The following is a 24,411-nucleotide window of genomic DNA, read 5'->3' on the forward strand; positions in this document are numbered from 1 at the left end:
GGCAGCTTGCCGAAGGACAGAGGCAGACCTGTACCCTCAACCGTCCGCACACGCATGTTCTGGAAGACACACACACAATAAATACACACACACAATAAACATGCCCACATACAATCCATACTAGGGGTTGGGGGAAAAAGAAATCTCTGAAAATTTGTGAATCGATTTTTAATTGCATCGTGACCCCAAGAATCGATTCAAATCAAATCGTGAGGTACCAAAAGATTCCCACCCCTGACACATACACACACAGGTGACACGACCGATGTTACTTAGTGCAACCACAGGAGTCACAGCCCTGACATATTACACTGCATGATATCCCACTGCCACACCGATGAAGGACATGCAAAGGCAAACTGTTTCTGCCAACCACAGCCTGAGTAAACTTGTGGGTGAGTCTATAACAAACATGTCACGGAAAGGTTAACATGAAACCCCCTTCAGCACACAGGCTAGGCACGTCTGTCTACTGTGAACAGGAAGGAGGCAGGAGTTATGAAAACAGACACACATGGGTGAACAGGAAGCCAACAGGGTTAGGTTACTCTGGGCTGCTCTCACAGCTCAACATTCATCTCATACCCAGAATAAAAGACTGGGACTCAGACGAGCCCCCTTGAGAAGCTTCTCAGGTGACATCACGTCATGGCTAGGTGTTCCCCTGGGCCCTTCAGAGAAGGCCACATCCACACGCTTTAGAGATAAGAGAGGCAGGAGAGCGGGGAGAGGCAGGAGAGCGGGGAGAGGCAGGAGAGCGGGGAGAGGCAGGAGAGCGGGGAGAGGCAGGAGAGCGGGGAGAGGCAGGAGAGCGGGGAGAGGCAGGAGAGCGGGGAGAGGCAGGAGAGCGGGGAGAGGCAGGAGAGCGGGGAGAGGCAGGAGAGCGGGGAGAGGCAGGAGAGCAGGGAGAGGCAGGAGGGCGGGGAGAGGCAGGAGAGCGGGGAGAGGCAGGAGAGCGGGGAGAGGCAGGAGAGCGGGGAGAGGCAGGAGAGCGGGGAGAGGCAGGAGAGCGGGGAGAGGCAGGAGAGCGGGGAGAGGCAGGAGAGCGGGGAGAGGCAGGAGAGGAGGGAGAGGCAGGAGAGCGGGGAGAGGCAGGAGAGCGGGGAGAGGCAGGAGAGCGGGGAGAGGCAGGAGAGCGGGGAGAGGCAGGAGAGGAGGGAGAGGCAGGAGAGCGGGGAGAGGCAGGAGAGGAGGGAGAGGCAGGAGAGGCAGGGAGAGGCAGGAGAGCGGGGAGAGGCAGGAGAGGAGGGAGAGGCAGGAGAGGCAGGGAGAGGCAGGAGAGCGGGGAGAGGCAGGAGAGCAGGGAGAGGCAGGAGAGCGGGGAGAGGCAGGAGAGGAGGGAGAGGCAGGAGAGCGGGGAGAGGCAGGAGAGCGGGGAGAGGCAGGAGAGCGGGGAGAGGCAGGAGAGGAGGGAGAGGCAGGAGAGCAGGGAGAGGCAGGAGAGGAGGGAGAGGCAGGAGAGCGGGGAGAGGCAGGAGAGCGGGGAGAGGCAGGAGAGCAGGGAGAGGCAGGAGAGCGGGGAGAGGCAGGAGAGGAGGGAGAGGCAGGAGAGCAGGGAGAGGCAGGAGAGGAGGGAGAGGCAGGAGAGGAGGGAGAGGCAGGAGAGGAGGGAGAGGCAGGAGAGCGGGGAGAGGCAGGAGAGGAGGGAGAGGCAGGAGAGCGGGGAGAGGCAGGAGAGCAGGGAGAGGCAGGAGAGCGGGGAGAGGCAGGAGAGGCAGGAGAGGCAGGAGAGCGGGGAGAGGCAGGAGAGCAGGGAGAGGCAGGAGAGCGGGGAGAGGCAGGAGAGGCAGGAGAGGAGGGAGAGGCAGGAGAGGAGGGAGAGGCAGGAGAGCGGGGAGAGGTAGGAGAGCAGGGAGAGGCAGGAGAGCGGGGAGAGGCAGGAGAGGAGGGAGAGGCAGGAGAGGAGGGAGAGGCAGGAGAGCGGGGAGAGGCAGGAGAGCGGGGAGAGGCAGGAGAGCGGGGAGAGGCAGGAGGGCGGGGAGATGACTAAAATGTAAAATGTAAATGTATCTCAAGCAATAGAAGGCATCAGTACATAAGCAACACATTGGTAGTCCCCTCTTCAAGGTATTCCAAACAGAGCTTGGCACCAGAGTAGGGGAATTCCTCGGCCAATGATAACTTCCTGCCAGCATGGAATACTAAACAGTACCACAGAAGAAGGTGTTCTGTTGTTATTGCCAAACATCAGCACTCAAGGAAAACCTCTCGTCTGAACCAGTGACAGACTGAGGTGTTGATGCTGACACCTGTGTTAATGTTGTGTTACATTTAGTCATTTAGCAGACGCTCTTATCCAGAGCGACTTACAGTAAGTACAGGGACATTCCCCCGGAGGCAAGTAGGGTGAAGTGCCTTGCCCAAGGACACGTCATTTTGCACGGCCGGAAATCGAAGCGGCGACCTTCTGATTACTAGCCCGATTCTCTAACCGCTCAGCCACCTGACTCCCTGTGTTGAGGTTGTGTTAGTGTTGTGTTTGTGTTGAGGTTGTGTTGTGTTGAGGTTGTGTTATTGTTGTGTTGAAGTTGTGTTAGTGCTGTGTTTGTGTTGTGGTGGTGTTAGTGTTATTGTAGTGTTGTGTTGAGCTTGTTTTAGTGTTGCGGTAGTGGTAGTGTTGTGTTGAGGTTGTGTTAGTGTTGTGTTGTGGTTGTGTTAGTGTTATTGTAGTGTTGCAGTAGTGGTAGTGTTGTGTTGAGGTTGTGTTTGTGTTAGTGTTGTGGTTGTGTTAGTCTTGTGTTGAGGTTGTGTTTGTGTTATCCTGGTCTTACCCTCAGATGAAGGGCACTGATCTGCAGCCTACTGCACATGTCCAGGAAGTGAGGTAATCCCTGGTCCTCCAGCACCAGGTAGACGGCCACGCCCCTCCTGCAGGCCGCGTCCAGGAGGTCCTGCAGGATCTGCAGGTCTGTCAGGAGGTCCATCACCACGGCAACCACCTGAGGAACACCTGAAGGTTTTTACCTGCATTTTGATGACTCAGCTCTTGTTGTGTTACTGTGTTTGTAATGTGTGGGTGCTGTGTAGTGGGTTCTGTGTTGTGCATCTCTTTGATGTACTTTGCTGTGTGTTTGAAGTTCAACTGTTTTAAAGAGAGAAAGAGTGAGAGAGAGAGCGAGAGAAAGAGCGAGAGGAGACCATCTAATTCAGGGCATCAGGTTTGCATCAACGCAGCGCTGATCCCTCTGCAAGCTGTGGCTTCTCTGTGGATCGCCTACATACTGCCTTCATTCAGTCACAGGCTTTCAGACGCGTCAGGATTCATGTGTCGCTCGCTGGCAGAGCTGCGGTTGGGTTCAGATGCTAACGGAGAGAGCTGCTTCAGATGCTAACAGAGAAAGCTGGTTCAGATGCTAACAGAGAGAGCTGGTTCAGATGCTAACAGAGAGAGCTGCTTCAGATGCTAACAGAGAGAGCTGCTTCAGATGCTAACAGAGAGAGCTGGTTCAGATGCTAACAGAGAGAGCTGCTTCAGATGCTAACAGAGAGAGCTGGTTCAGATGCTAACAGAGAGAGCTGCTTCAGATGCTAACAGAGAGAGCTGGTTCAGATGCTAACAGAGAGAGCTGCTTCAGATGCTAACAGAGAGAGCTGGTTCAGATGCTAACAGAGAAAGCTGGTTCAGATGCTAACAGAGAGAGCTGTGTGTGAGAAGTGACTTCTTATTCACAGATGGGGTAACTGTATAGTCACTTTGGACAAAAGTGTTTGCTAAATGCATGAACTATAAATGCATTATGCATTTTGGGTCAAAGGTTTGATTGCAAGGAAGTGTAAACTTGAAGGAAGGTTTATGTGCCAGTCATAATCGAGTTATACAACAAAGAACGTGCCGCCAGGTGCCAGGAATCAGCATGTTGATACACAAAAATGTAGCCCTGTTTAGTTTCCTCAATGACGATCCTTAACGGGTAGAACTAGTGTGTTCTGTTTTACGCTACCTCAAGATTGATGATGCAGAGTGCGAATTACGGGGGAGGGGGGGGGGGGGGGGGGGTTGACCCCCTTAATTAAGACTTGGACCCCCCCAAAAGAGGTCAAACAACCGGTCGGGGGGGGGGGGGGAGTCGATATATCGTTCTTATCTGTAATCGTAAATATTACTTTACGCCCTGGAAAAGAAGTTGACCCCCCTGATTGTCATTGTATAATTTGCACTCTGTGCAGATGTACAAAAAGATTAGGACAACATTTTGTCTAAATATTCCATGAATATCAAGGTAGATCCCAACATGATTCAGCTACACAAGTGTCACCCCGTGTAGTAGTGTGTGTGTGTGCGTGCGTGTAGGGTTGATGTGCTATTTATTACACATGTGACAATCCATGTTAACCAGACCTGCTGACACGGAACACCATCTGACCCTGACCAACCACAGCAGAGAGATCTCTCTTACCTAGATTTGGTTTGCTACTGTAAACCCACAAAGAGGAATGCTCGTACCATGAGCCCTCCAGGTAACAGGCTGCATACCTTCCAGATCACCCCAGCGCTGCAGACAGGGGGCGGGGGGGGAGTGCTGTACAGAGGCTGGTACTATCCCAGAGAGCAGGCATGTTGGGAGTCAGGTGGCTGAGCGGTGAGGGAGTCGGGCTAGTAATCCGAAGGTTGCCAGTTCGATTCCCGGTCATGCCAACTGATGTTGTGTCCTTGGGCAAGGCACTTCACCCTACTTGCCTCGGGGGAATGTCCCTGTACTTACTGTAAGTCGCTCTGGATAAGAGCGTCTGCTAAATGACTAAATGTAAATGTTGGAGGAGAGGTGCTTTTCAATGGCCTGTGGTGCAGTAGAGGCGGAGGGTGAGGAACGAGGCCAAGCAAGTCTTTGTGCCGCTGCAGGTTCTGATCTGAAGTTGACATTTAGAACTGTGACAGCTCGTTTTGTAGGCATGTCTTCTGGCTTGTTCAAACACATCTCTTTACTCCAATCACTGGATTTGTAAATAGTGAGTCAAACCTGTTCGGTTTTTTACATATTCGGCGAGCACAATCCATCGAATTGTTTGAGTCTACTAACAATATAATAACGTGGTTATGTAGCTGCCATTGTAGTTTTCTATGCATAGTTGTATATACATTCAATGCATATACATTCTTCAAATGTATAATTTGAACAGACAATCGCACACCTTTGGTTAGGAGAGATTAGAAACAAACCACTTTGAAATTGCACACCTTAAAATGCGACAACCACAAAGTGAGTACTGTACTAAAGAACAGTGTGAAGCTTATCTCAGTAACACGCTGGGTTGTATGACCATGTTATGGGAGTTTATGGTTGAATTAAACCATTCGACTTACTGTAGGCCTAACCGTTTTACTAAAAGCTGGTTAATTAGGGTTAGGGTTTATAAGTTTTAGGCTACAACAGGCTGGTCAAAGCGTGAAGCGCCGTAATTACATTGAGCCTGTTTTAAAATTGTGTCCTGTTCAGCATCACATGACTACCTTTCGAGAACCCACTCAAACACGAAGCCTTGCCAAGTAGGCCGTTGTGTAGAACAATTCAATTCCACAGACATATAAATCGCAAGTATACAACTCTGGCTGTATGAAGTTGCCTCGGAATGAATTACATGACCGTATTGGACCGTTGGCCAAGTATTTTAGCGTGTTTATAGATAATTTGAAAGCCTACTGTATTTGTGTTATGATCAATACTAATTATATACTGTACCTTATTAGCGTCTTGAATGAGCCTTCTAACCACTTCCTTAATGTACGGGCCGTTCTCTTTGGGTGGGTGACTGTATACGGATACGCGGGTGACCCCTTTGTAGCACCCACCGTTCCCCGGCCAGCCGATGTCAAGCGGGGGAACCTCCGTGTCCGACATCTGGGGCCAGTACGTGGACTGGACCCCCGAGTCCGCGTTAGACTCGGCGGTTTTGTATTCCTCACTGTCAGAGTCACTGTCTGTCCCATATTCTTTGAATTTTTTTCGGATCCATTTCACTTCTCGCGCAGAGAGAAAGTCCCTGATGTTGTCCTCTTTTAACCGCATCTTGAAAGCGCCGTCGCCGTTTTTTAAAAGCTGCTCGAGCGCCGAACGCTGCTCCTCGCTGTAGTAAAATTCGGGTTTAGATTCTGGTATTTTTTCGTTGACATGATCATCGTCCATACACATGAGCTGTGATTCAGCCATAACACTGGCTTAGTTTTTTTCCTCCAACGGTTGCACCTGCTTGTCCACGCAGCTCCGGTGACTTGACACCTTTACCTGTTGCTCAGGTAGGCGCAGGTTCCATGCACTCAGGTGACGTGAAGGGGAGGAGCAAAGAACGTTACACATTGGAGAACGGTTGGAAATATTCCTTGCGGGATAAAGAGAAATTTGTATAATTGTCTCGTAATTTGCCATTCTAAAATAGAAAGTTTATACAAAAAAAAAAAGAAAGATTGTGTTGGGTCTCATTATTTTATTTTCACAGAGCGTTAAACCTGGAAAAGAGTGCCGTTTTTTTAAATACAAATCTCAGTGAGGCTTACAGTCTACTTTAAACATGTTTACTTGCCAAGGCCAACTGAACACGGAACACTTAAAAAAACAAAACAAAATCATCACACCATCGCTAAACAAGATATTATGGGAGTGCAGTGCGACCCTCCAGCAAATAATGTTGATACAAATGCCCCAGCTGTGGCAACAGCTGTCTCCGTCGCCCCACCAGCACAGCCCACGTGGCAGATCAGACCTGCCACTGAGGACAGGGGCGAGGCGTGTTCCTGAGGTACGGTCCCGGGTCCTTCCTCACATGGGGGTGATGTAGTTGGAGGGGAACAGCCCGCTTTTGCCCCGCAGCCGGCCTCTCCACCACGAGGGATCTGGACGGTCTATAACCTCGATGACATCACCGACGGAGAACCCCAGCTCGTCCTCTTCCTCCGCTATGAAGTCATACAGCGCTTTCACCTGAATGGCACACACACATGGACATGCACACACACACACACTCAATATTACTTGCAGTCAAAGCTGTTTTACTGTAGTACACATTTCCTTTCAGCTCTGAAGCATTCAGATCCAGTTTCCTATGGAGAGCTGTCTACCTGAGGGAGGGGCCCAGGGAGGGGGAGGGTCTTACCTGAGGGAGGGGCATGGGGAGGGTCTTACCTGAGGGAGGGGAAGGGGCTCACCTGAGGGAGGGGGAGGGTCTTACCTGAGGGAGGGGCATGGGGAGGGGCTTACCTGAGGGAGGGGGAGGGGCTTACCTGAGGGAGGGGCATGGGGAGGGGCTTACCCGAGGGAGGGGGAGGAGGAGGTGCTTACCTGAGGGAGGGGGAGGGGGAGGGGCTTACCTGAGGGAGGGGCATACCTGGAGGAGGGGCATGGGGAGGGGCTTACCTGAGGGAGGGGCTTACCAGAGGGAGGGGCCCAGGGAGAGGGAGGGGCTTACCTGAGGGAGGGGGGTGGGCTCAGAGGTCCTGCGGGGGACAGGAAGCGAGGCGGCAGGGCTGCTTCTCCCAACACTACCGATGGTGTGAGCTCTCTCCTCCAGCACTCTCTTACTCTGGACACAGAACACACATGGTCTCAGGGCAGACAGACTTCCCACCAGTGTGTGTGTTTACTGTAGCCGTGGGACAGAGCAGCTACTGCAGGGTCTCACATGGTGGAGGTCAGGGTTCGCAATGACCTCTGACCTCCTCGGGGGGAGGGTTTCCCTGACATGTCAATCATTTAAAAGTTCTGAAGACAATTTTGCTATTTTGTCTTCTAGACGACCCGTAGTCGTATCCACTTTTAAAATGTTTTGAAATCTTATGTTTGGAATTTTGATTTTGAACAGTAAATGGAGATTATGTAACTTGAGGTTATGTGTCACAAGGAGAGCAGGTGAGTTATCATGTGTCAGGTGGCAGAGCAGGTGAGTTATCACTTGTCAGGTGGCAGAGCAGGTGAGTTATCACTTGTCAGGTGGCAGAGCAGGTGAGTTATCACTTGTCAGGTGGCAGAGCAGGTGAGGGCAGGTGAGTTATCACTTGTGAGGTGGCAGAGCAGGTGAGGGCAGGTGAGTTATCACTTGTCAGGTGGCAGAGCAGGTGAGGGCAGGTGAGTTATCACTTGTCAGGTGGCAGAGCAGGTGAGGGCAGGTGAGTTATCACTTGTCAGGTGGCAGAGCAGGTGAGGGCAGGTGAGTTATCACTCGTCAGGTGGCAGAGAAGGTGAGGGCAGGTGAGTTATCACTTGTCAGGTGGCACAGCAGGTGAGGGCAGGTGAGTTATCACTCGTCAGGTGGCAGAGCAGGTGAGGGCAGGTGAGTTACCGTCTGGCTGTGGGACTGCTCTGACGCGCGGCGCGGCACCAGACCACTGGCCTGGTGTCCCTGACTCCTCTGCTCAGGAAGGCTGCCTCTCTTCATCTGGGAGACACAGAGACCAGGACAGGCTTGTTTACATGGTCCCTCCCAGACCAGGAGAACCTCGTTTACATGGTCCCTCACAGACCAGGAGAACCTCGTTTACATGGTCCCTCCCAGACCAGGAGAACCTCGTTTACATGGTCCCTCACAGGCACCACTTCAACACAGCCGTTAGGCTCCTCCCCCAAGGGAGAGACCACCTGCCAGATGTACCAACTGCCTGCAGGGGTGTTCATGAAAACAGATTCTGATCTAACGATTTTCCATGGGCTGACTTTTTTTAAATCACCCACTTTACATGAAACAAAACTTAAAAAATAGATATTAGAGGCTAGGGTTAGGGTCTAGAGGCTAGAGGCTGGAGGCTAGAGGTTAGGGTTTGTTTAGATATACGCTAAAGGTGTGCTGGGTTCTGGCCTCAAAGACTCCCACGGCTGAATCACCTGTTGGGTGGTCGCTAGGCTCCTGCCGTCTTGACTACCGTCGTAAAGGAAGATCTCCGACTGCTTGGAGATGGAGTTGGTCTTGTAGTAGTTCACCATCTTGTTGAGGGAAGTGAACTTCTCCGCCCAGAGAAAGTAGGCTCCCCTGCCGTCCTTCATCACTTTGAAGTGCTGCACGTCAAACTCATGTCTGTGGAGAGGAGCAATGCAGCGGATCACCTTCTCACCTGGAGTTTCATTAGGTTTGACAGAGACTACGGCCATTACTCATGTTTGCTTATTTGTGGCTAAGGAGTCACACTCGAAACCATTCTGACAACTCAATGTGATTGTCCCCTATTGGTCAGTGGGGATATTGCAGAAATCAGCCGTCAGTGTTGTCAATAACAGCGGCTCTGTGGACACTAGATTATGTTTTTTAACATCGAAGTGATGAAATGACAAATTGTAAGGGGAAGTGAGAAACACTGAAACAACAGATGATGCTGTTAAACTGAACTCAGTAAGCAGACTGCCCCGACCCCTGAACATCTCTCCTGCCTGCACACACACACACACACACATACCGCACACACACACACACACACACACACACATACCGCACGCACACACACACACATACCGCACACACACACACATATAGTTTGTTTTTTCTATTCTAGCAGGGCCTAAACATTCATTCCCATTCATAATTGTGTTCTCTTACCACAAACCCAAATCCCAAACTTAACATGAACACACACACACACCTGACGGAGATGGAAAAGTCTCCAGGGGAGTTCTGGCTCCCCCGTATCAGGAAGCTGCCCACCTGGTGGGACATCAGCACTTCCTCTGCAGTGCTGCGAGTCGCATCCTCCTGGAACCAGCTGCAGAGAGAGAGGGGGAGAGAGAGAGGGGGGGAAGGGTGAGAGAGGGAGAGGGTGAGAGAGAGAGAGAGAGAGGGGGGGGGGGGGAGGGTGAGAGAGAGAGAGGGTGAGAGAGGGAGAGAGAGAGAGAGAGAGAGAGAGAGAGAGAGAGAGAGAGAGAGAGAGAGAGAGAGAGAGAGGGGGGGGAGGGAGGGTGAGAGAGGGAGAGAGAGCGAGAGAGGGAGAGAGAGGGAGAGAGAGCGAGCGGGAGGGAGGGAGGGAGGGAGGGAGAGAGAGAGAGAGAGAGAGAGGGGAGGGAGGGAGGGTGAGAGAGGGAGAGAGAGATCCACACACACACATCAATGGAAATACACACAGACATCTACTCCCACAACAATAATTTTATGATAGTATCCCTGCATCTTCTTACTCAAGTTTTGAAAAATACAAATGTTTTTCAACCGACTCAAGTAAAGAAAGATGTGCACATTTTGTCTTAATAAAAATTGAATAAATACATAAACAAACAAACATATAGCTCAAAATTCACCTTGGGATTGGTCTCTCAACATAGTTCTTTGGCACGAAGCCTTTGAGCCCGTTCATTTCAGCTTTTAGCCAGTCATCCTCAGCACCTAGGATCTGATGACAGAGAACCAAGACTACTGTCACGGAGAAAGACCGGCCCATTTCTGTGATGTGTCAACACAAGAGTCCAGAAGTCTGACACCACAGTGAACGAATAACGAGGGAGTTGAAGACTGAGAAAGCCCAAAAAAGGAGATATATCCAATATTCCGAAATTCATTTGCATTTTTAAAAGATTAAATTTTTCACTCAAATTGTTATATGTGCATAAAAAAAGGTGCCATTACAATCTGAACAAATGTGAAACAGAAGCTTTGTGACCAGCGGCCTCACACTTTATCACCCTGCTGTTTCAGTATTATCAAAACTACGATTGTTTTTATAAACGTCTCACTATCACATTCGACAGTTGTCGAGTGACTAAAAGCCTTCCTTGCAGGCCGTGACATCTGTCTTCTTCTGTGGTTCCTGGTTTGGTAGTTTCACCTCAGACACACACACCTTGATAACGTCGCCCTTCCTGAAGCTCAGCTCATCTTCCTCTGTGGCGTCGAAATCATACTTTCCCCTGGCCTCCATGTTAGGAGAGCAGAACAGACTGGGCAGGGGGAGAACAGCTAGTCTGCACAGCAGCACAGCTGCAGGTGCATCCAAGTGAGAAGAATAAAAAGGAACAAAATGATTCATTCAGCCATCACGGCACGGAGACATTTACATTTAGCAGACGCTCTTATCCAGAGCGACTTACAGTAAGTACAAGGACATTCCCCTGAGGCAAGTAGGGTGAAGTGCCTTGCCGAACGACACAACGTACTTTGCATGGCCAGGTATCGAACCGGCAACCTTCTGATTACTAGCCCGATTCCCTAACCACTCAGCCACCTGACTCCCAGTTAGACCTTTTTCTTTCTTTTTCTACTGTAACTGTGGGTCCTAACAATGCAGCTGAACTGAAACACACAGCAGACCGAAACACACAACAGAGAGAAACAGCTGCTGGTTTACATGTCTCTTTCACGGCTCTTTGCAGAGTCGGTGCAGCAATGTGGTTGTGAAATAGTTCAAATTTTTGGAAGAGAGAGCAGAGAGTAGGTCTGATGTCAAGATAAACTAGCTGAGCAGCAGGTTCCGGTCCTGGGACTGTGAGGACAGCTGCAGGCAGTACAGGTCTGGAGACTCACATTCATTATAACATACGTAAATGAAAAGTGGACAAAAAAAAGAATATTTATGGAATTTTACAAAAAAAAGTCCCTCTGCATTTCCCCTCACCTCCAGACTCTAGGATGAGGAATGCGACGTCAGCACCTCCCAGAATGCACCATGTGTCCTGTGTACCTACGGGGGGAAAAAACAGACATGAGCATTAGGAGGGTTGAGATCAAGCAGGGCTCTCAAGCAGAGGCGTAGGCACAGGCCTACCCAATTTGTTCTAAGGCACTAACTAAAAACGAAAATATCTCCGAAAAATTATGCATCGCAAAGTAAATAAGTAAAGAAACTGACAAGATGCCTATCCATATTTTTCTAGGCCTACCCAAAACGATTATTCTGGCTACGCCCCTTCTCTCAAGTTACATTTACATTTAGTCATTTAGCAGACGCTCTTATCCAGAGCGACTTACAGTAAGTACAGGGACATTCTCCCCGAGGCAAGTAGGGTGAAGTGCCTTGCCCAAGGACACAACGTCAGTTGGCGTGACTCCCACGTGATACTCTCAAGTATCACGCATGCGATGTGAGACTCACATTTCAGCCATTTCTCACACTCTCACGCAACACCTTGTATTGCTCACGCATTTCAGACATTTCTCATGCGGAGCCCAAACCAGCTCCTCGCAGGTTCGACCCCTGAGCATCACTTCTAATAGCAAGTCAACTTTTTACACTATAAAGCAATAAAGCTCAAAACCGCATCCCAATCAGGTCACCTGATCGTGCCTGTCAGTCAGGTCACCTGATCGTGCCTGTTAGTCAGGTCACCTGCTTTTACTAGGAGCGGTGTCCTGTAAAAGGATGCATACACCTCTGTCGTGACAACAGGACAACACTGTATTGACACACTAGACCCAGAAGAAAACCCGCTATTCCTACGTACCTCACATTGCTTCTAAGATCTTCTACCTCACACTGCTTCTAAGATCTTCTACCTCATACTGCTTCTAAGATCTTCTACCTCACACTGCTTCTAAGATCTTCTAACTCACACTGCTTCTAAGATCTTCTACCTCACACTGCTTCTAAGATCTTCTACCTCACACTGCTTCTAAGATCTTCTACCTTACACCAGTTATAAGTGCTTCTACCTCACACTGCGTCTAAGTTAAACACAAATTCCCCTCTGAGAATAAAATGTTACATTTCCGCAAAACAACAGCTTCAGTAAATCAATAACTACTAATGCAGGATATGTGGCTGGGCAGAAACAGGATATGAGGCATGTTAGATGCAGGGCAGAAGCAGGATCTAAGACAGGGTAGAGGCAGGGCAGAGACAGGGCCAAGGAAGGGCAGAGGCAGGGTATGAGGCAGGGCCTACTACTCCTAACACGGCTGCTCTGAGGCCTCTCTGTTCTCTCTGTCTCTGGGGCGGACGTGAGCCCAGTGAAACCTCAGTTACCTCTGGCCTCAGCCCTCTGGCCTCAGCCCTCTGGCCTCAGCCCTCTGGCCTCAGCCCTCTGGCCTCAGCCCTCTGGCCTCAGCCCTCTGGCCTCAGCCCTCTGGGCTCAGCCCTCTGGGCTCAGCCCTCTGGGCTCAGCCCTCTGGGCTCAGCCCTCTGGGCTCATCTCTCTGGATGGGGAGGCTCAAATAACGTGAGAAATGTAATTCAATTACACAAACAATGTCAGAAACAGTTTCACTTGATATGCCTCGCCTCCACTCCCTTCGATACAAGAAACCGGAGGAGAAAACATCCCAAAAGTCAACGGTGAATGTTTACTTATTCACTTTAATAGCTCACATATTGTCTTCAAAACCTCACTCACACGATGATCTGGGCAAATGGGTGAGATATAAATTAGCCTGTATCAAGAGGCTGGATGTTGATCCCTGGACAGCATGGCAGACACAGCCAGCGCCCAGACAGGACTCCCCTGGTACGGGGAGACAGGACTCCCCTGGAACGGGGAGACAGGACTCCCCTGGTACGGGGAGACAGGACTCCCCTCGTACCAGGGGAGACAGGACACCCCTGGTACGGGGAGACAGGACACCCCTGGTACGAGGAGACAGGACTCCCCTGGTACGGGGAGACAGGACTCCCCTGGTACGGGGAGACAGGACTCCCCGAAGGATGCCACGAAGACACAGAGAGAGAGGCAGATAGAGAGAGACACAGACACAGACAGAGAGACAGACAGAGAGAGAGACAGAGAGACAGACAGAGAGAGAGAGACACAGACAGAGAGACAGAGAGAGAGACACAGAGAGACAGACAGAGAGAGAGACAGAGAGACAGACAGAGAGAGAGAGACACAGACAGAGAGAGAGAGACACAGACAGAGAGAGAGAGAGACAGAGACACAGACAGAGAGAGAGACAGACACAGACAGAGAGACAGAGAGAGAGAGAGACAGACAGAGAGAGACACAGACAGAGAGAGAGAGAGAGAGAGAGAGAGAGAGAGAGAGAGAGAGAGAGAGAGAGAGAGAGAGACATGCAGCAAAAATGCCCAGGTTGGATTAAAACTGAGGAAGTTCCATGAAGGCCATTTCTGATTACTTCATTGACAAGTGTCTGGCAATCCCCTCTTCTGTGGTAGGACTGAGACAACTAGTGGACTAGTCTATAAGACAGAGAAATTGTGGACGCAAAATGAAACATCACAGGCAAGAAGGTGTAGCTTCAGTATTGATGTGTCAACTGTTTCTGTGCTAGACCTCTGACAGGGCTAGCATGTCTGTTGACCTCTGACATGGATAATGTGACGGGTCTGTAAGAGCCGTAACCACGCTCCGTCACGACAAGGTATCGTTTGCCACTCGCGGGATTCGAACACTCGACCTCCGACTTGCCAAGCGCGACCACTACCAACTATGCCAAAGAAACGCTAGCTCTTCTTTGACGCGGGTGGCCTCTTGCATACCTGAGGAGTGAGTTTCACGGTTCTCACTCCGTTACACTAGCATGTCTGTTGACCTCTGACAGGGCTAGCATGTCTGTTGGCCTCTGACGGGGCTAGCATGTCTGTTGGCCTCTGACAGGGCTAGCATGTCTGTTGACATCTGATGGGGCTAGCATGTCTGTTGACCTCTGACAGGGCTAGCATGTCTGTTGACCTCTGACAGGGCTAGCATGTCTGTTGACCTCTGACGGGGCTAGCATGTATGTTGACCTCTGACACGGCTAGCATGTCTGTTGACCTCTGACAGGGCTAGCATGTCTGTTGGCCTCTGACGGGGCTAGCATGTCTGTTGGCCTCTGACGGGGCTAGCATGTCTGTTGGCCTCTGACAGGGCTAGCATAACAGTTATAGAATCGTTGGCAGTGTCAAGGGTGATTGATTAAATGGCTCGGATTGAGGTCTCCACACACACACAAACACCACACCATGAGTGTGGTGTTTTAACCTTTGACCAGACAATGAGGAACATTACTAAAATTAAATGATTTTTTGAGTCTGAAGGGGAAAGGATGAGAGGAAGTCAGTGCTATATAAAACCACCCTTTACAGTTTTTCAAATGATTATTAGGTGTGTGTGTGTTATATTACAGCCTTTGTACGGGTAAAAAAGCGAGTGGCTGTTTTAAATACACATGAAAGCAATAGTTAAATACGATGTTCAGTCTAATTATCAGGCATTAAATGTGTTTGGATTTCTCTCTGAACTGACCGCATGGCCCTGCACGGCAACATGATTCACACAAATTAGACTACCACGCTACAGTTACAATGGACGAGTAGACAGGTGACTAATTATTGTGGTTCAGGAGTACCGTGGGAATATCGCCAGAGGAACATGTTCCAGCCTGCCCTAGAGTCGATATAACCTGTACACCTGCCGACTGAACACACACAGTAATTGTTGCTTTACGTTAACTTGACACACATAAGTAGTCTGCAATATTTTGTTTACTACGTTACTACTTTGCAACGGTTTGTTAACATTGTAGTGCAGGACAAGATAAGTGCCGACTGCATTTTCTTACCTTGTGAGTTGGTTGCTGTGGGGCGCCTTAACACTGACAAACAGGGTGGAGGATGCACGGACCGCTCCGTCACTCACACATTTGTATCGATGGCTTTCAGATGAACGAATTGCATTTATAAAACCAGTTATTACGAGCTGCAAACGTTATCAAGGTACAACTCTACGTTCGGCGTCATGTCAACTGAAGTTTTAGATTGACGGTGAGAGTCGCGTGCGGTCGGCCATGCTCCAAACACGCTTGCAATCTCACGTCGATAGGGATAAAGAAATGGAAACTAAAGTTTAGATTAACTCTGTTGCGCTGTCTATGAGACCGCCTCTTTATCACCACTCTCACATACACATACACACACAGAGAGAGAGAGAGAGAGAGAGAGAGAGAGAGAGAGAGAGAGAGAGAGAGAGAGAGAGAGAGAGAGAGAGAGAGAGAGAGAGAGAGAGAGAGAGAGAGAGAGAGAGAGAGAGAGAGAGAGAGAGAGAGAGAGAGAGAGAGAGAGATATTGTCAAACGTGATACGTTTAAATGATCTGTTTGGGTGACTATCATGGTAATCTGACAATCTGTCAATGTGCATGCAAAAAAGACAGCTTTATCGCCACAATTTGCACAAGATGTCACAGGATGTCCGTATACAGATACTGAGGTGTTTCTGGACAACAGTCTCCATGTCATAAGATAATGTAATGTAGTTAACTTTCCCATAGGCCCCACTTGCATTCATTACACATTATGGCACATGAAATATACGTTAACACACAAGTAGGGCTGTTAAGCTTCCCTGCTGAAATAACTAACAAGCAAACATTTTAAAGATTATACATTTGTATTTTCTGATTTTAGATAGACAGGGAAAGCCTTGGTCTATGTCAGTGGTCTTCAACCCTAGCCGGTCCTCAGGGCCCCTGCCCTGCATCTAGATGTTTCCCTGCTCCAACACACCTGGTTCGAGCCATTCATTAGAACCAGGTGTGCTGGAGCAAGGAAACTTCTAGAACAGGGGTGTCAAACTCATTTTAACTCGAGGGCCACATCAGCATTTTGGTTGCCCTCAAAGGGCCAGTTGTAACTACGATGTAACTATGTTTACGATGTAAAAACATAGTTTTTAGCGTTTGTGAACATATTCTGCTGCGATTGCAGTCCGCCTTTTATTCTTGGACAATCTGCAGTTTTTCTTGGAGGCTAAATTTGGCATATTTATCTCCGTGTTTGGTGTCAAAAATGCCGACGGACATTGTACTCGTTAACGACCGACATTGCCTCATAACAGAAAATACATAGCGGTTTTATTCCTAGAAAACATTCGCTTTCCATCTTTCTTGAAACTGCCTTCCATCCAGGGCCAGATGCAGCCTGCTTTGAATGGGGTTGCAGTGAACATTTTTTGATGATTACGGAAATCGATCGTATTATTATCAGTATTTATATTGATACAATTTTCGAGATTGCTTTATCGATCCGAGTGTTAATCAGGTGCGGAGCCAGACGTTGTAAACATTCGGGGATTTGCCCAAATTTACGAAGTATTCTGGGTTTGATGTGATGCATGATAGTGACTTCCACAGTTTAATGCGAGCGCGCACGGCGCGCGTCAGGCGAATAGGCATCAGCCTATTCGATAAGGCAGCTGTTGCGCTGCAACAGGGCCGGATGTAATTGTACACCGGGCCGGATGTGGCCCGCGGGCCTTGAGTATGGTCTAGATTCTATAACAAGTGTCAGAAGTGGCTGAGTTGTGAAGTGTGAACGAGCCGACCAGAATGAGGTCTACCGTCAGCCAAGATAATGACACCACCAGTCTGTCTGTAGCCACGGAAACGCTTCCCTGAGAGATCAGATCTGTCCTGGAAACCTGGTTTCGTCGCAGCAGGTGGAGCTGGTGACGTGGCCGGGGCTGGTCCCACCGAGAGGGAGGACTGTGTCACAGAAACCCCTGTGTGACCCGGGGCCCCTCACCACCCTGCAGACCTGGAGCCCCTCACCACCCTGCAGACCTGGAGCCCCTCACCACCCTGCAGACTTGGAGCCCCTCACCACCCTGCAGACTTGGAGCCCCTCACCACCCTGCAGACCTGGGGCCCCTCACCACCCTGCATACCTGGAGCCCCTCCTCACCCTGCAGACCTGGAGCCCCTCACCACCCTGCAGACCTGGGGCCCCTCACCACCCTGCAGACCTGGGAGCCCCTCCCCACCCTGCAGACCTGGAGCCCCTCACCACTTACGTGGTGAGGGGCTCAAAAGCCACCAGGTGACTCAAAGCCACCAGGTCTTTATGAAGATGTGTGTTGCGCTTGCACACGGACAATGGAAACAGAAACGGAAATAATTGTTGAGGAGCATCCGCACTGTAGGTCTGAGCTGAGCAGCGAGAGAAACCTCCCAAACCATTCGAGCGAGTCCGTCGATTGAAAATCAATAGCGTTTAATCAAAACAGTTCATATAAATAACATTTACAAGGTAAAACAGTCCATTGGATTGACATAGCATCAGCAGTAAACTACACTGTCCAGTCTCCCTGGTCAGTCTAGGTTCTTAAGCTGTGAGGGTTGCATCCTCTGTCTGGCTCTTCGTAATCGGGATGTCCAGACATGTTCTGAAGCGGGCGGGGCCCTGATCCTCGTCACTGATTGGTTGCTGGGCCTGGGGCTCACCACTGATTGGTTGCTGGGCCTGGGGTTTGTCACTGATTGGCTGCAGGGCTGCGGGGGCATGGATCCGGAGCTTTCCGTCCTCCCCAAGTGAGCAGGACAGAGCGCTGAGGTCCAGGTGGGCGGGGAGGTCGAACTTCCGGGCGAATCCCTTCTGCTGAGAGGAGAGGAGGAGAAGGAGGAGAAGGACGTCGCGGAGGAGGAAGACTGGACCTCCTCCGCCTGGGCCTTCTTCATGGCCACCACCGCCAGCCTCCGCCCCTCCAGCTTCACCTTGATCTCCTCGGGGAGGAATCCCTGGGCGTCCAGGGTCACGGAGAGATCGCTTCGCCCCCTGCTGGGATCTGCCTCCACCAACTCTGCGGAGGGTCCTTCTCCCTGATCCAGGGCCTCCATGGCCCTCTGCCTGAGGAGAGGGGATCCCAGCTGGAACAGCTCCCCTGGAAGGCCTTGCTGGAGCTCCTTCATGAGGCTCTGGGTCATCTCAGCCCCCCTGTTGAAGAAGTCGTTCTGGAGAAGCGAGGCGGCCGCCGTAGGTCTCTGGGGTAAGGCTCCGAGCAGGCCGACTTGGCTGAAGAAGGGGTCGTCCTTGAACATGTTGTCGAAGGTGGAGGGCAGATTCATGTTGGCTGTTTTGTCTGTCTTGTTCCGATCGCTTCTGGAAGATTCCTTGGTGTGAGGGTTTCTTGGTGTGAAGGTCTCTTGGAGCGGGAATCTCTTGCTGGATCTGTGTGTCTTCACCCCGAGGTGTTGTGGACACTGAGCAGCAACTCAGCCTTATATACCATGCAGCCCCCCCCCCCCCTCTCTATTTACACCTCATGAGCTCACAGAAGACCTTTGCTGGGTGTCAGTGGGGCACCGGCAGGAATGCCACACCACTATGCAGGCTTCCAAACACGGCTCAGGGCCGTGACCTGTTTACTCCTTGACGGGCTGGAGTTTCTATTTCTTGCTCCGCCGTTGCTGGTCTTGGGCCGTCTCGGGTTGCCCCAGGGCGAGCTCTCCCTGCTCAGGCTATTACCACCCCTGTGTCAGGAGCTATTATCAGCTCGGTGACTGTCCGGAGGGGGGTCCACCCCCACACCCGACCTGTGTGATGTCACTGAGGCCCATTCCAAAGAGTTCCACCTGCGCTCTCTGCTTCTCCTTTAGACGCCTGACAGTCAGGGTGACCTCACGTCAAAGTTTAGTAGTTTTCCTTCTCATTGTCGTTGATGACACTATCATCAATGAAACTTGTATTATTGTTGTTATCGTTTAAGTGTAAGTGTTTTAAGTGCGTAATGTAATTCGTGTATTTTGTTCAGTCTTGCCTGGCTGCGGGGCATTAGCAACACTCTTAACTCATTCATGCCAATAAAGCTTTACTGATTTGAATCCAAAGACCTGTGCTATCACAGGCCGTCAAACAGAGCCCTGCTCCAACACACCTGATTCACATGAATGGGTTGTTATTTGGCTTCTAACAACCTATTCATTAGAACTAGGTGTGTTGGAGCAGGGAAACATCTAGAACCAGCGGGGCAGAGGGTCCCTTAATTAATACCAGGGTTGAGAACCACTGACTTAGAGCCTTCCTGCTGAGAATAACAAGAGACCCCCCCCATCAACCCCCCCCCCCCCCCCCCCCCCCTCCCCCGGATAAGGGGAAGCCAGGGGAAGACTGAGAACAGTCCTGGAAGATTAGTCACTGCTGGCATGACCTCACACTCTATAATAAACCACTGGTGACTCCTGCTCTTGCTACACAGCATGATCGACGCTGCTTATAAACAGTGACTCACACAGTCACGCACACTCATCAAAACTGCAAAACTGTGACCTGTTTCTGTTGTGTTAATCAGCTCGACCTTACATGGGAAAGGCTCAGGAATACTTTTGTTTACAGTTTTGTATTTAGCATAAACTCAAAGTGAGATACAAATAGTTCATGTTGTAAATTATTACATTCTGATTATTTAATACCCATGAATATAAAGTTGAACTGTGTGATCCCTTGGGCTTATACACCCCGCCACGTTATATTAGTTATACTTTCCAAATAATATAAATGAACAATGATTGATAAATGTTTCATTCCTGAAATAGGGGGTCAGATGGCTGTCGCTCTGGACAAGAGCGTTTGCTAAATGTAAATGTGAATGAAAGAACAGAATGTTTTAGAGGCAGAGACTTTGAAGTTACCGTAGAACTCAAGGACAACACTAAAATAGTGTTTTTTAAATCAGTCTCGTCTATTACATCCTATTCTAATCCAGTCTAGTCTGGTCAAGTATAGTCTAGTCTGTTCCGGTCTATTCTCTCAGTTTATAGGGATTTATTGCAGTACACTCTAGAGGCCAACAGAGGTCAGTCCTGAGCAATATTGCTGTTTTGAATGTACTGACATCTCAAAACTGTAGAGGTCGCTGTTGGCTAATTTGCTAAATTCACAACATCAGGTCAACCTTTCTCCTCTTTATTCTTCTTACATTTACATTTTGTCATTTAGCAGACGCTCTTATCCAGAGCGACTTACAGTAAGTACAGGGACATACCCCCCAAGGCAAGTAGGGTGAAGTGCCTTGCCCAAGGACACAACTTCATTTGGCACAGCCGGGAATCGAACTGGCAACCTTCTGATTACTAGCCCAACTCCCTAACCGCTCAGCCACCTGACTTCTTTCTCCAATGAGACGATAGACTCCTCCTGAGCCATGAACTCATGTGCCCTCTCTCTCTCTCTCTCTCTCTCTCTCTCTCTCTCTCTCTCTCTCTCTCTCTCTCTCTCTCTCTCTCTCTCTCTCTCTCTCTCTCTCTCTCTCTCACACTCTCTCTCCCTCTCTGTCTACCTGTCTCTCTCTTTCTCTTGCTCTCACTCACTCTGTCTGTCTCTCTTTCTTTCTCTATGAGAGGCCTGAGGCGAGTCCCTCGCTCCCACATAAGAGAGATACACTCGCACACACACATCCAGCCCTGTCCCTGTGCCACAGAACTGAGCTTTTAGCAGTTCCTACCGGGAAGGGGGCTGTGAGGTTGCTGACAGTGGAACAGGCACATCTATCGTTCTGGATAAGAGCGTCTGCTAAATGACTAAATGTAGCAGTCTGTCAGCTCAGCTCTCCCAGAATCCCCTGCAGGAGCTGAACCCCGGGAGGCCCAGCGATCTGAAAACGGCCTCTCTACCTGGGCATGGAGGCAGCCTCTTTACCTGGGCATGGAGGCAGCCTCTCTACCTGGGCATGGAGGCAGCCTCTTTACCTGGGCATGGAGGCAGCCTCTCTACCTGGGCATGGAGGCAGCCTCTCTACCTGGGCATGGAGGCAGCCTCTTTACCTGGGCATGGAGGCAGCCTCTCTACCTGGGCATGGAGGCAGCCTCTTTACCTGGGCATGGAGGCAGCCTCTCTACCTGGGCATGGAGGCAGCTTTCATTGTGGAGCACAGACAGACAGACAATGAAAGAACAGACAGATGGAATAAAGAATGAGGTCACAAAAAGGCAGATAGACTGTCAGATTGGCAGACAGACAGGCTGACAGGAAGAGAGACAAACAGACAGTCGGAAAGAAGCAGACAGAAAGTTAAGCAGTCAGACAGACAGACAGACAGACAGACAGACAGGCAGGCAGGCAGGCAGGCAGGCAGACAGACAGGCAGTCGTCTCTAACCACCATCGCGTGAGAAGCCTGGCAGGGAGAGGAAGTGAGCACTGTGAGAACTCTGCCACCGCAGTCGTGTGGCAGCCTAGTTTCAACCTCCTCTCTGAACCCACGCTCAACCTTCCTCTCAACCTCCTCCTCACACCTGACCCAGCCACCTCCGACCCCGCTCCCACCCCTCCCCAGCCCTGCGCCTCTGCACCCGTGTCTGTGTCGTCCTCACACAAACACACACACACATACACACACACACACACATACACACACACACCCCAGAAAGCCAGCCTGAACACAGGGGTCGCAGAGGAATCCATTCTGCTGTGAATGAGTGTCACTTTTCAGTTCTGTGTTTGAAACCACACTGCAGCTACCCACCACACTTCCTCTCCTGCAGACCTACAGTAACACTCGCCTGGTGCCCGACCAGCACCCTAACAGCCACGATGGTCCTCTGTCTCAGAGCAGATCACCAGGTAGCCCGCAGACAAGCTGTCTGGGTGGCCGCAGACAGCAGCCTGTGTGCTGTGTGTTAAATCAGGTGGAGTCAGGTGGCTGAGCGGTTAGGGAAGCGGGCTAGTAATCAGAAGGTTGCCAGTTCGATTCCCGGCCGTGCCAAATGACCTTGTGTCCTTGGGCAAGGCACTTCACCCTACTTGCCTCGGGGAGAATGTCCCTGTACTTACTGTAAGTCGCTCTGGATAAGAGCGTCTGCTAAATGACTAAATGTAAAATGTAATGTGTTCTCTGACTGGTTCACAGCCATCTGTGGTGTCTCTGGCTGTCACATTCACACCTTCAACTGTGTGCTCTCTCAATGACTTCCTGTTTCACCCTGCCTGGCAAATCGCAACCTTGAGTAAACCTTCAAGACAGACTGTGTGTGTGTGCTCGTGAGATGGTGTGTGTCTGAGCGTGTGTGTGTGCATGTGAGAGGGTGTGTGTGTGTGAGAGTTAGTGTGTGTGTGTGCGTGTGAGAGGATGTGTGTGTGTGTGTGGAGACAGTTAGGCTGAGATCTGCTTGTGTTTTGCTTCTATGAATGATGAATATTGTATTGTAACGTGCTAGTGAACCTTTAAAGTGATCGTTATTGATCCTGCAATACTAATCAAAAACGTACATTTTGAATCAGAACCGATTCAAAACGGTTTGCGGCAAATTCGAACCAGATGTTTTACAAGGCCGCGCGCTGTAACAAATGAAACGTCCTCCTTCTGATGGCGTCGTGTTTTTATTGAGGCGCCTAGCCCCTCCCTCAGTCCGTAGAAACAGCTGGCGTTAACGTGACAGAATTACAGCGTTCACCAAAGCAAGACTTGTGTGTGCAAGCCGTTTTAAGACGGCCCTAACAGGTTCATTTTGCTCTCCAGAATCTGACTCTCTCCATCCCTCCCTCTATCTGTGTTTCCCTCTCTCCATCTCTCCCTCTCTCCCTTTCTCCCTCTCTCCTCCTCACGCCAGCAGAAACTGAATCTGAATCAGTTTTGTTGCCAAGTAGGTTTACACATGAGGGGAATTAGCTTCGGTAGTTGGACCGTAACAATAAACACAACAAGTACAAAGATATACAAGAGACAGGCGGGTGGAGGGGAGACAGGCGGGTGGAGGGGAGACAGGCGGGTGGAGGGGAGACAGGCGGGTGGAGGGGAGACAGGGCTGGACAGGGACCATCTACCAGCCCTGCTCCCAGCAACGGGAGGAGGGTGGAGCTCCTGGTCCTGGTCCCTGCTCCCCTGGTCCCTGCTCCCCTGGTCCCTGCTCCCCTGGTCCCTGCTCCTCTGCTCCCTGCTCCCCTGGTCCCTGCCCCCTGGTCCTTGCTCCCCTGGTCCCAGCTCCCCTGGTCCCTGCTCCCCTGGTCCCTGCTCCCCTGGTCCCTGTTCCCCTGGTCCCTGCTCCTCTGCTCCCTGCTCCCCTGGTCCCTGCCCCCTGGTCCAGCTCCCCTGGTCCCAGCTCCCCTGGTCCCTGCTCCCCTGGTCCCTGCTCCCCTGGTCCCTGCTCCCTGGTCCCTGCTCCCCTGGTCCCTGCTCCCCTGGTCCCTGCTCCCCCTGCTCCCAGCTCCCCTGGTCCCTGTTCCCCTGGTCCCTGCTCCTCTGCTCCCTGCTCCCCTGGTCCCTGCCCCCCTGGTCCCAGCTCCCCTGGTCCCAGCTCCCCTGGTCCCTGCTCCCCTGGTCCTGCTCCCCTGGTCCCTGCTCCCCTGGTCCCTGCTCCCCTGGTCCCTGCTCCCCTGCTCCCAGCTCCCTGGTCCCTGTTCCCCTGGTCCCTGCTCCTCTGCTCCTGCTCCCCTGGTCCCTGCCCCCCTGGTCCAAGCTCCCTGTCCCAGCTCCCCTGGTCCCTGCTCCCCTGGTCCCTGCTCCCCTGCTCCCCTGGTCCCTGCTCCCCTGGTCCCTGCTCCCCTGGTCCCTGCTCCCCTGGTCTCTGCTCCCCTGGTCCCTGCTCCCCCTGCTCCCTGCTCCCCTGGTCCCTGCTCCCCTGGTCTCTGCTCCCCTGGTCCTGCTCCCCCTGCTCCCTGCTCCCTGGTCCCTGCTCCTCTGCTCCCTGCTCCTCTGAGGGCAGTGAGGAGAGAGGCATGAGTGCCTTCCAGAGGAGGGCTTGTGGTGAGGTACTGAGTTCCTGGGAGAGCTGGACATCCTGTTTGCTCGGGGTAATCTGGAACGACAGCTAGCCGTCACGCTCCAGTGCACCTCACCTCCCAGAACAGGCACAAGAGGGCTACTTCACCTCCAA

The 24,411-nt window shown here is 51.1% G+C and overlaps 3 protein-coding genes across 3 annotated transcripts; all 3 read right to left on the minus strand.

The window, feature by feature from the left end:
- Positions 1 to 2: 2 nt before the first annotated feature.
- On the minus strand, positions 3 to 6,198 carry fam83fa (family with sequence similarity 83 member Fa; the record flags this gene model as incomplete). The annotated part of the gene is made up of 3 exons (XM_067230879.1): positions 5,679 to 6,198; positions 2,772 to 2,939; positions 3 to 59 (listed from the first exon to the last, which is right to left on the minus strand). Coding segments are annotated over exons 1-3 (693 nt in total), but the record flags the coding sequence as incomplete, so codon positions are not given.
- A 153-nt stretch (positions 6,199 to 6,351) lies between these two features.
- grap2a (GRB2 related adaptor protein 2a) lies at positions 6,352 to 15,667 on the minus strand. The gene is made up of 9 exons (XM_067232071.1): positions 15,394 to 15,667; positions 11,516 to 11,581; positions 10,745 to 10,881; positions 10,206 to 10,297; positions 9,557 to 9,676; positions 8,808 to 8,997; positions 8,269 to 8,364; positions 7,399 to 7,512; positions 6,352 to 6,914 (listed from the first exon to the last, which is right to left on the minus strand). Exons 3-9 carry the CDS (start codon positions 10,820 to 10,822, stop codon positions 6,753 to 6,755), a joined length of 852 nt encoding a protein of 283 aa, XP_067088172.1. The 5' UTR covers positions 10,823 to 10,881; positions 11,516 to 11,581; positions 15,394 to 15,667; the 3' UTR covers positions 6,352 to 6,752.
- Positions 15,668 to 17,802: 2,135 nt separating this feature from the next.
- On the minus strand, positions 17,803 to 18,785 carry hspb9 (heat shock protein, alpha-crystallin-related, 9). Its single transcript, XM_067232102.1, is given in 2 exon segments — positions 17,803 to 18,214; positions 18,217 to 18,785. Coding segments are annotated over 2 exon segments (738 nt in total). The 5' UTR covers positions 18,671 to 18,785; the 3' UTR covers positions 17,803 to 17,930.
- Positions 18,786 to 24,411: the final 5,626 nt, after the last annotated feature.

Source organism: Osmerus mordax, chromosome 3 (assembly GCF_038355195.1).
Source record: "Osmerus mordax isolate fOsmMor3 chromosome 3, fOsmMor3.pri, whole genome shotgun sequence".
Taxonomy (NCBI): Eukaryota; Metazoa; Chordata; class Actinopteri; order Osmeriformes; family Osmeridae; genus Osmerus; species Osmerus mordax.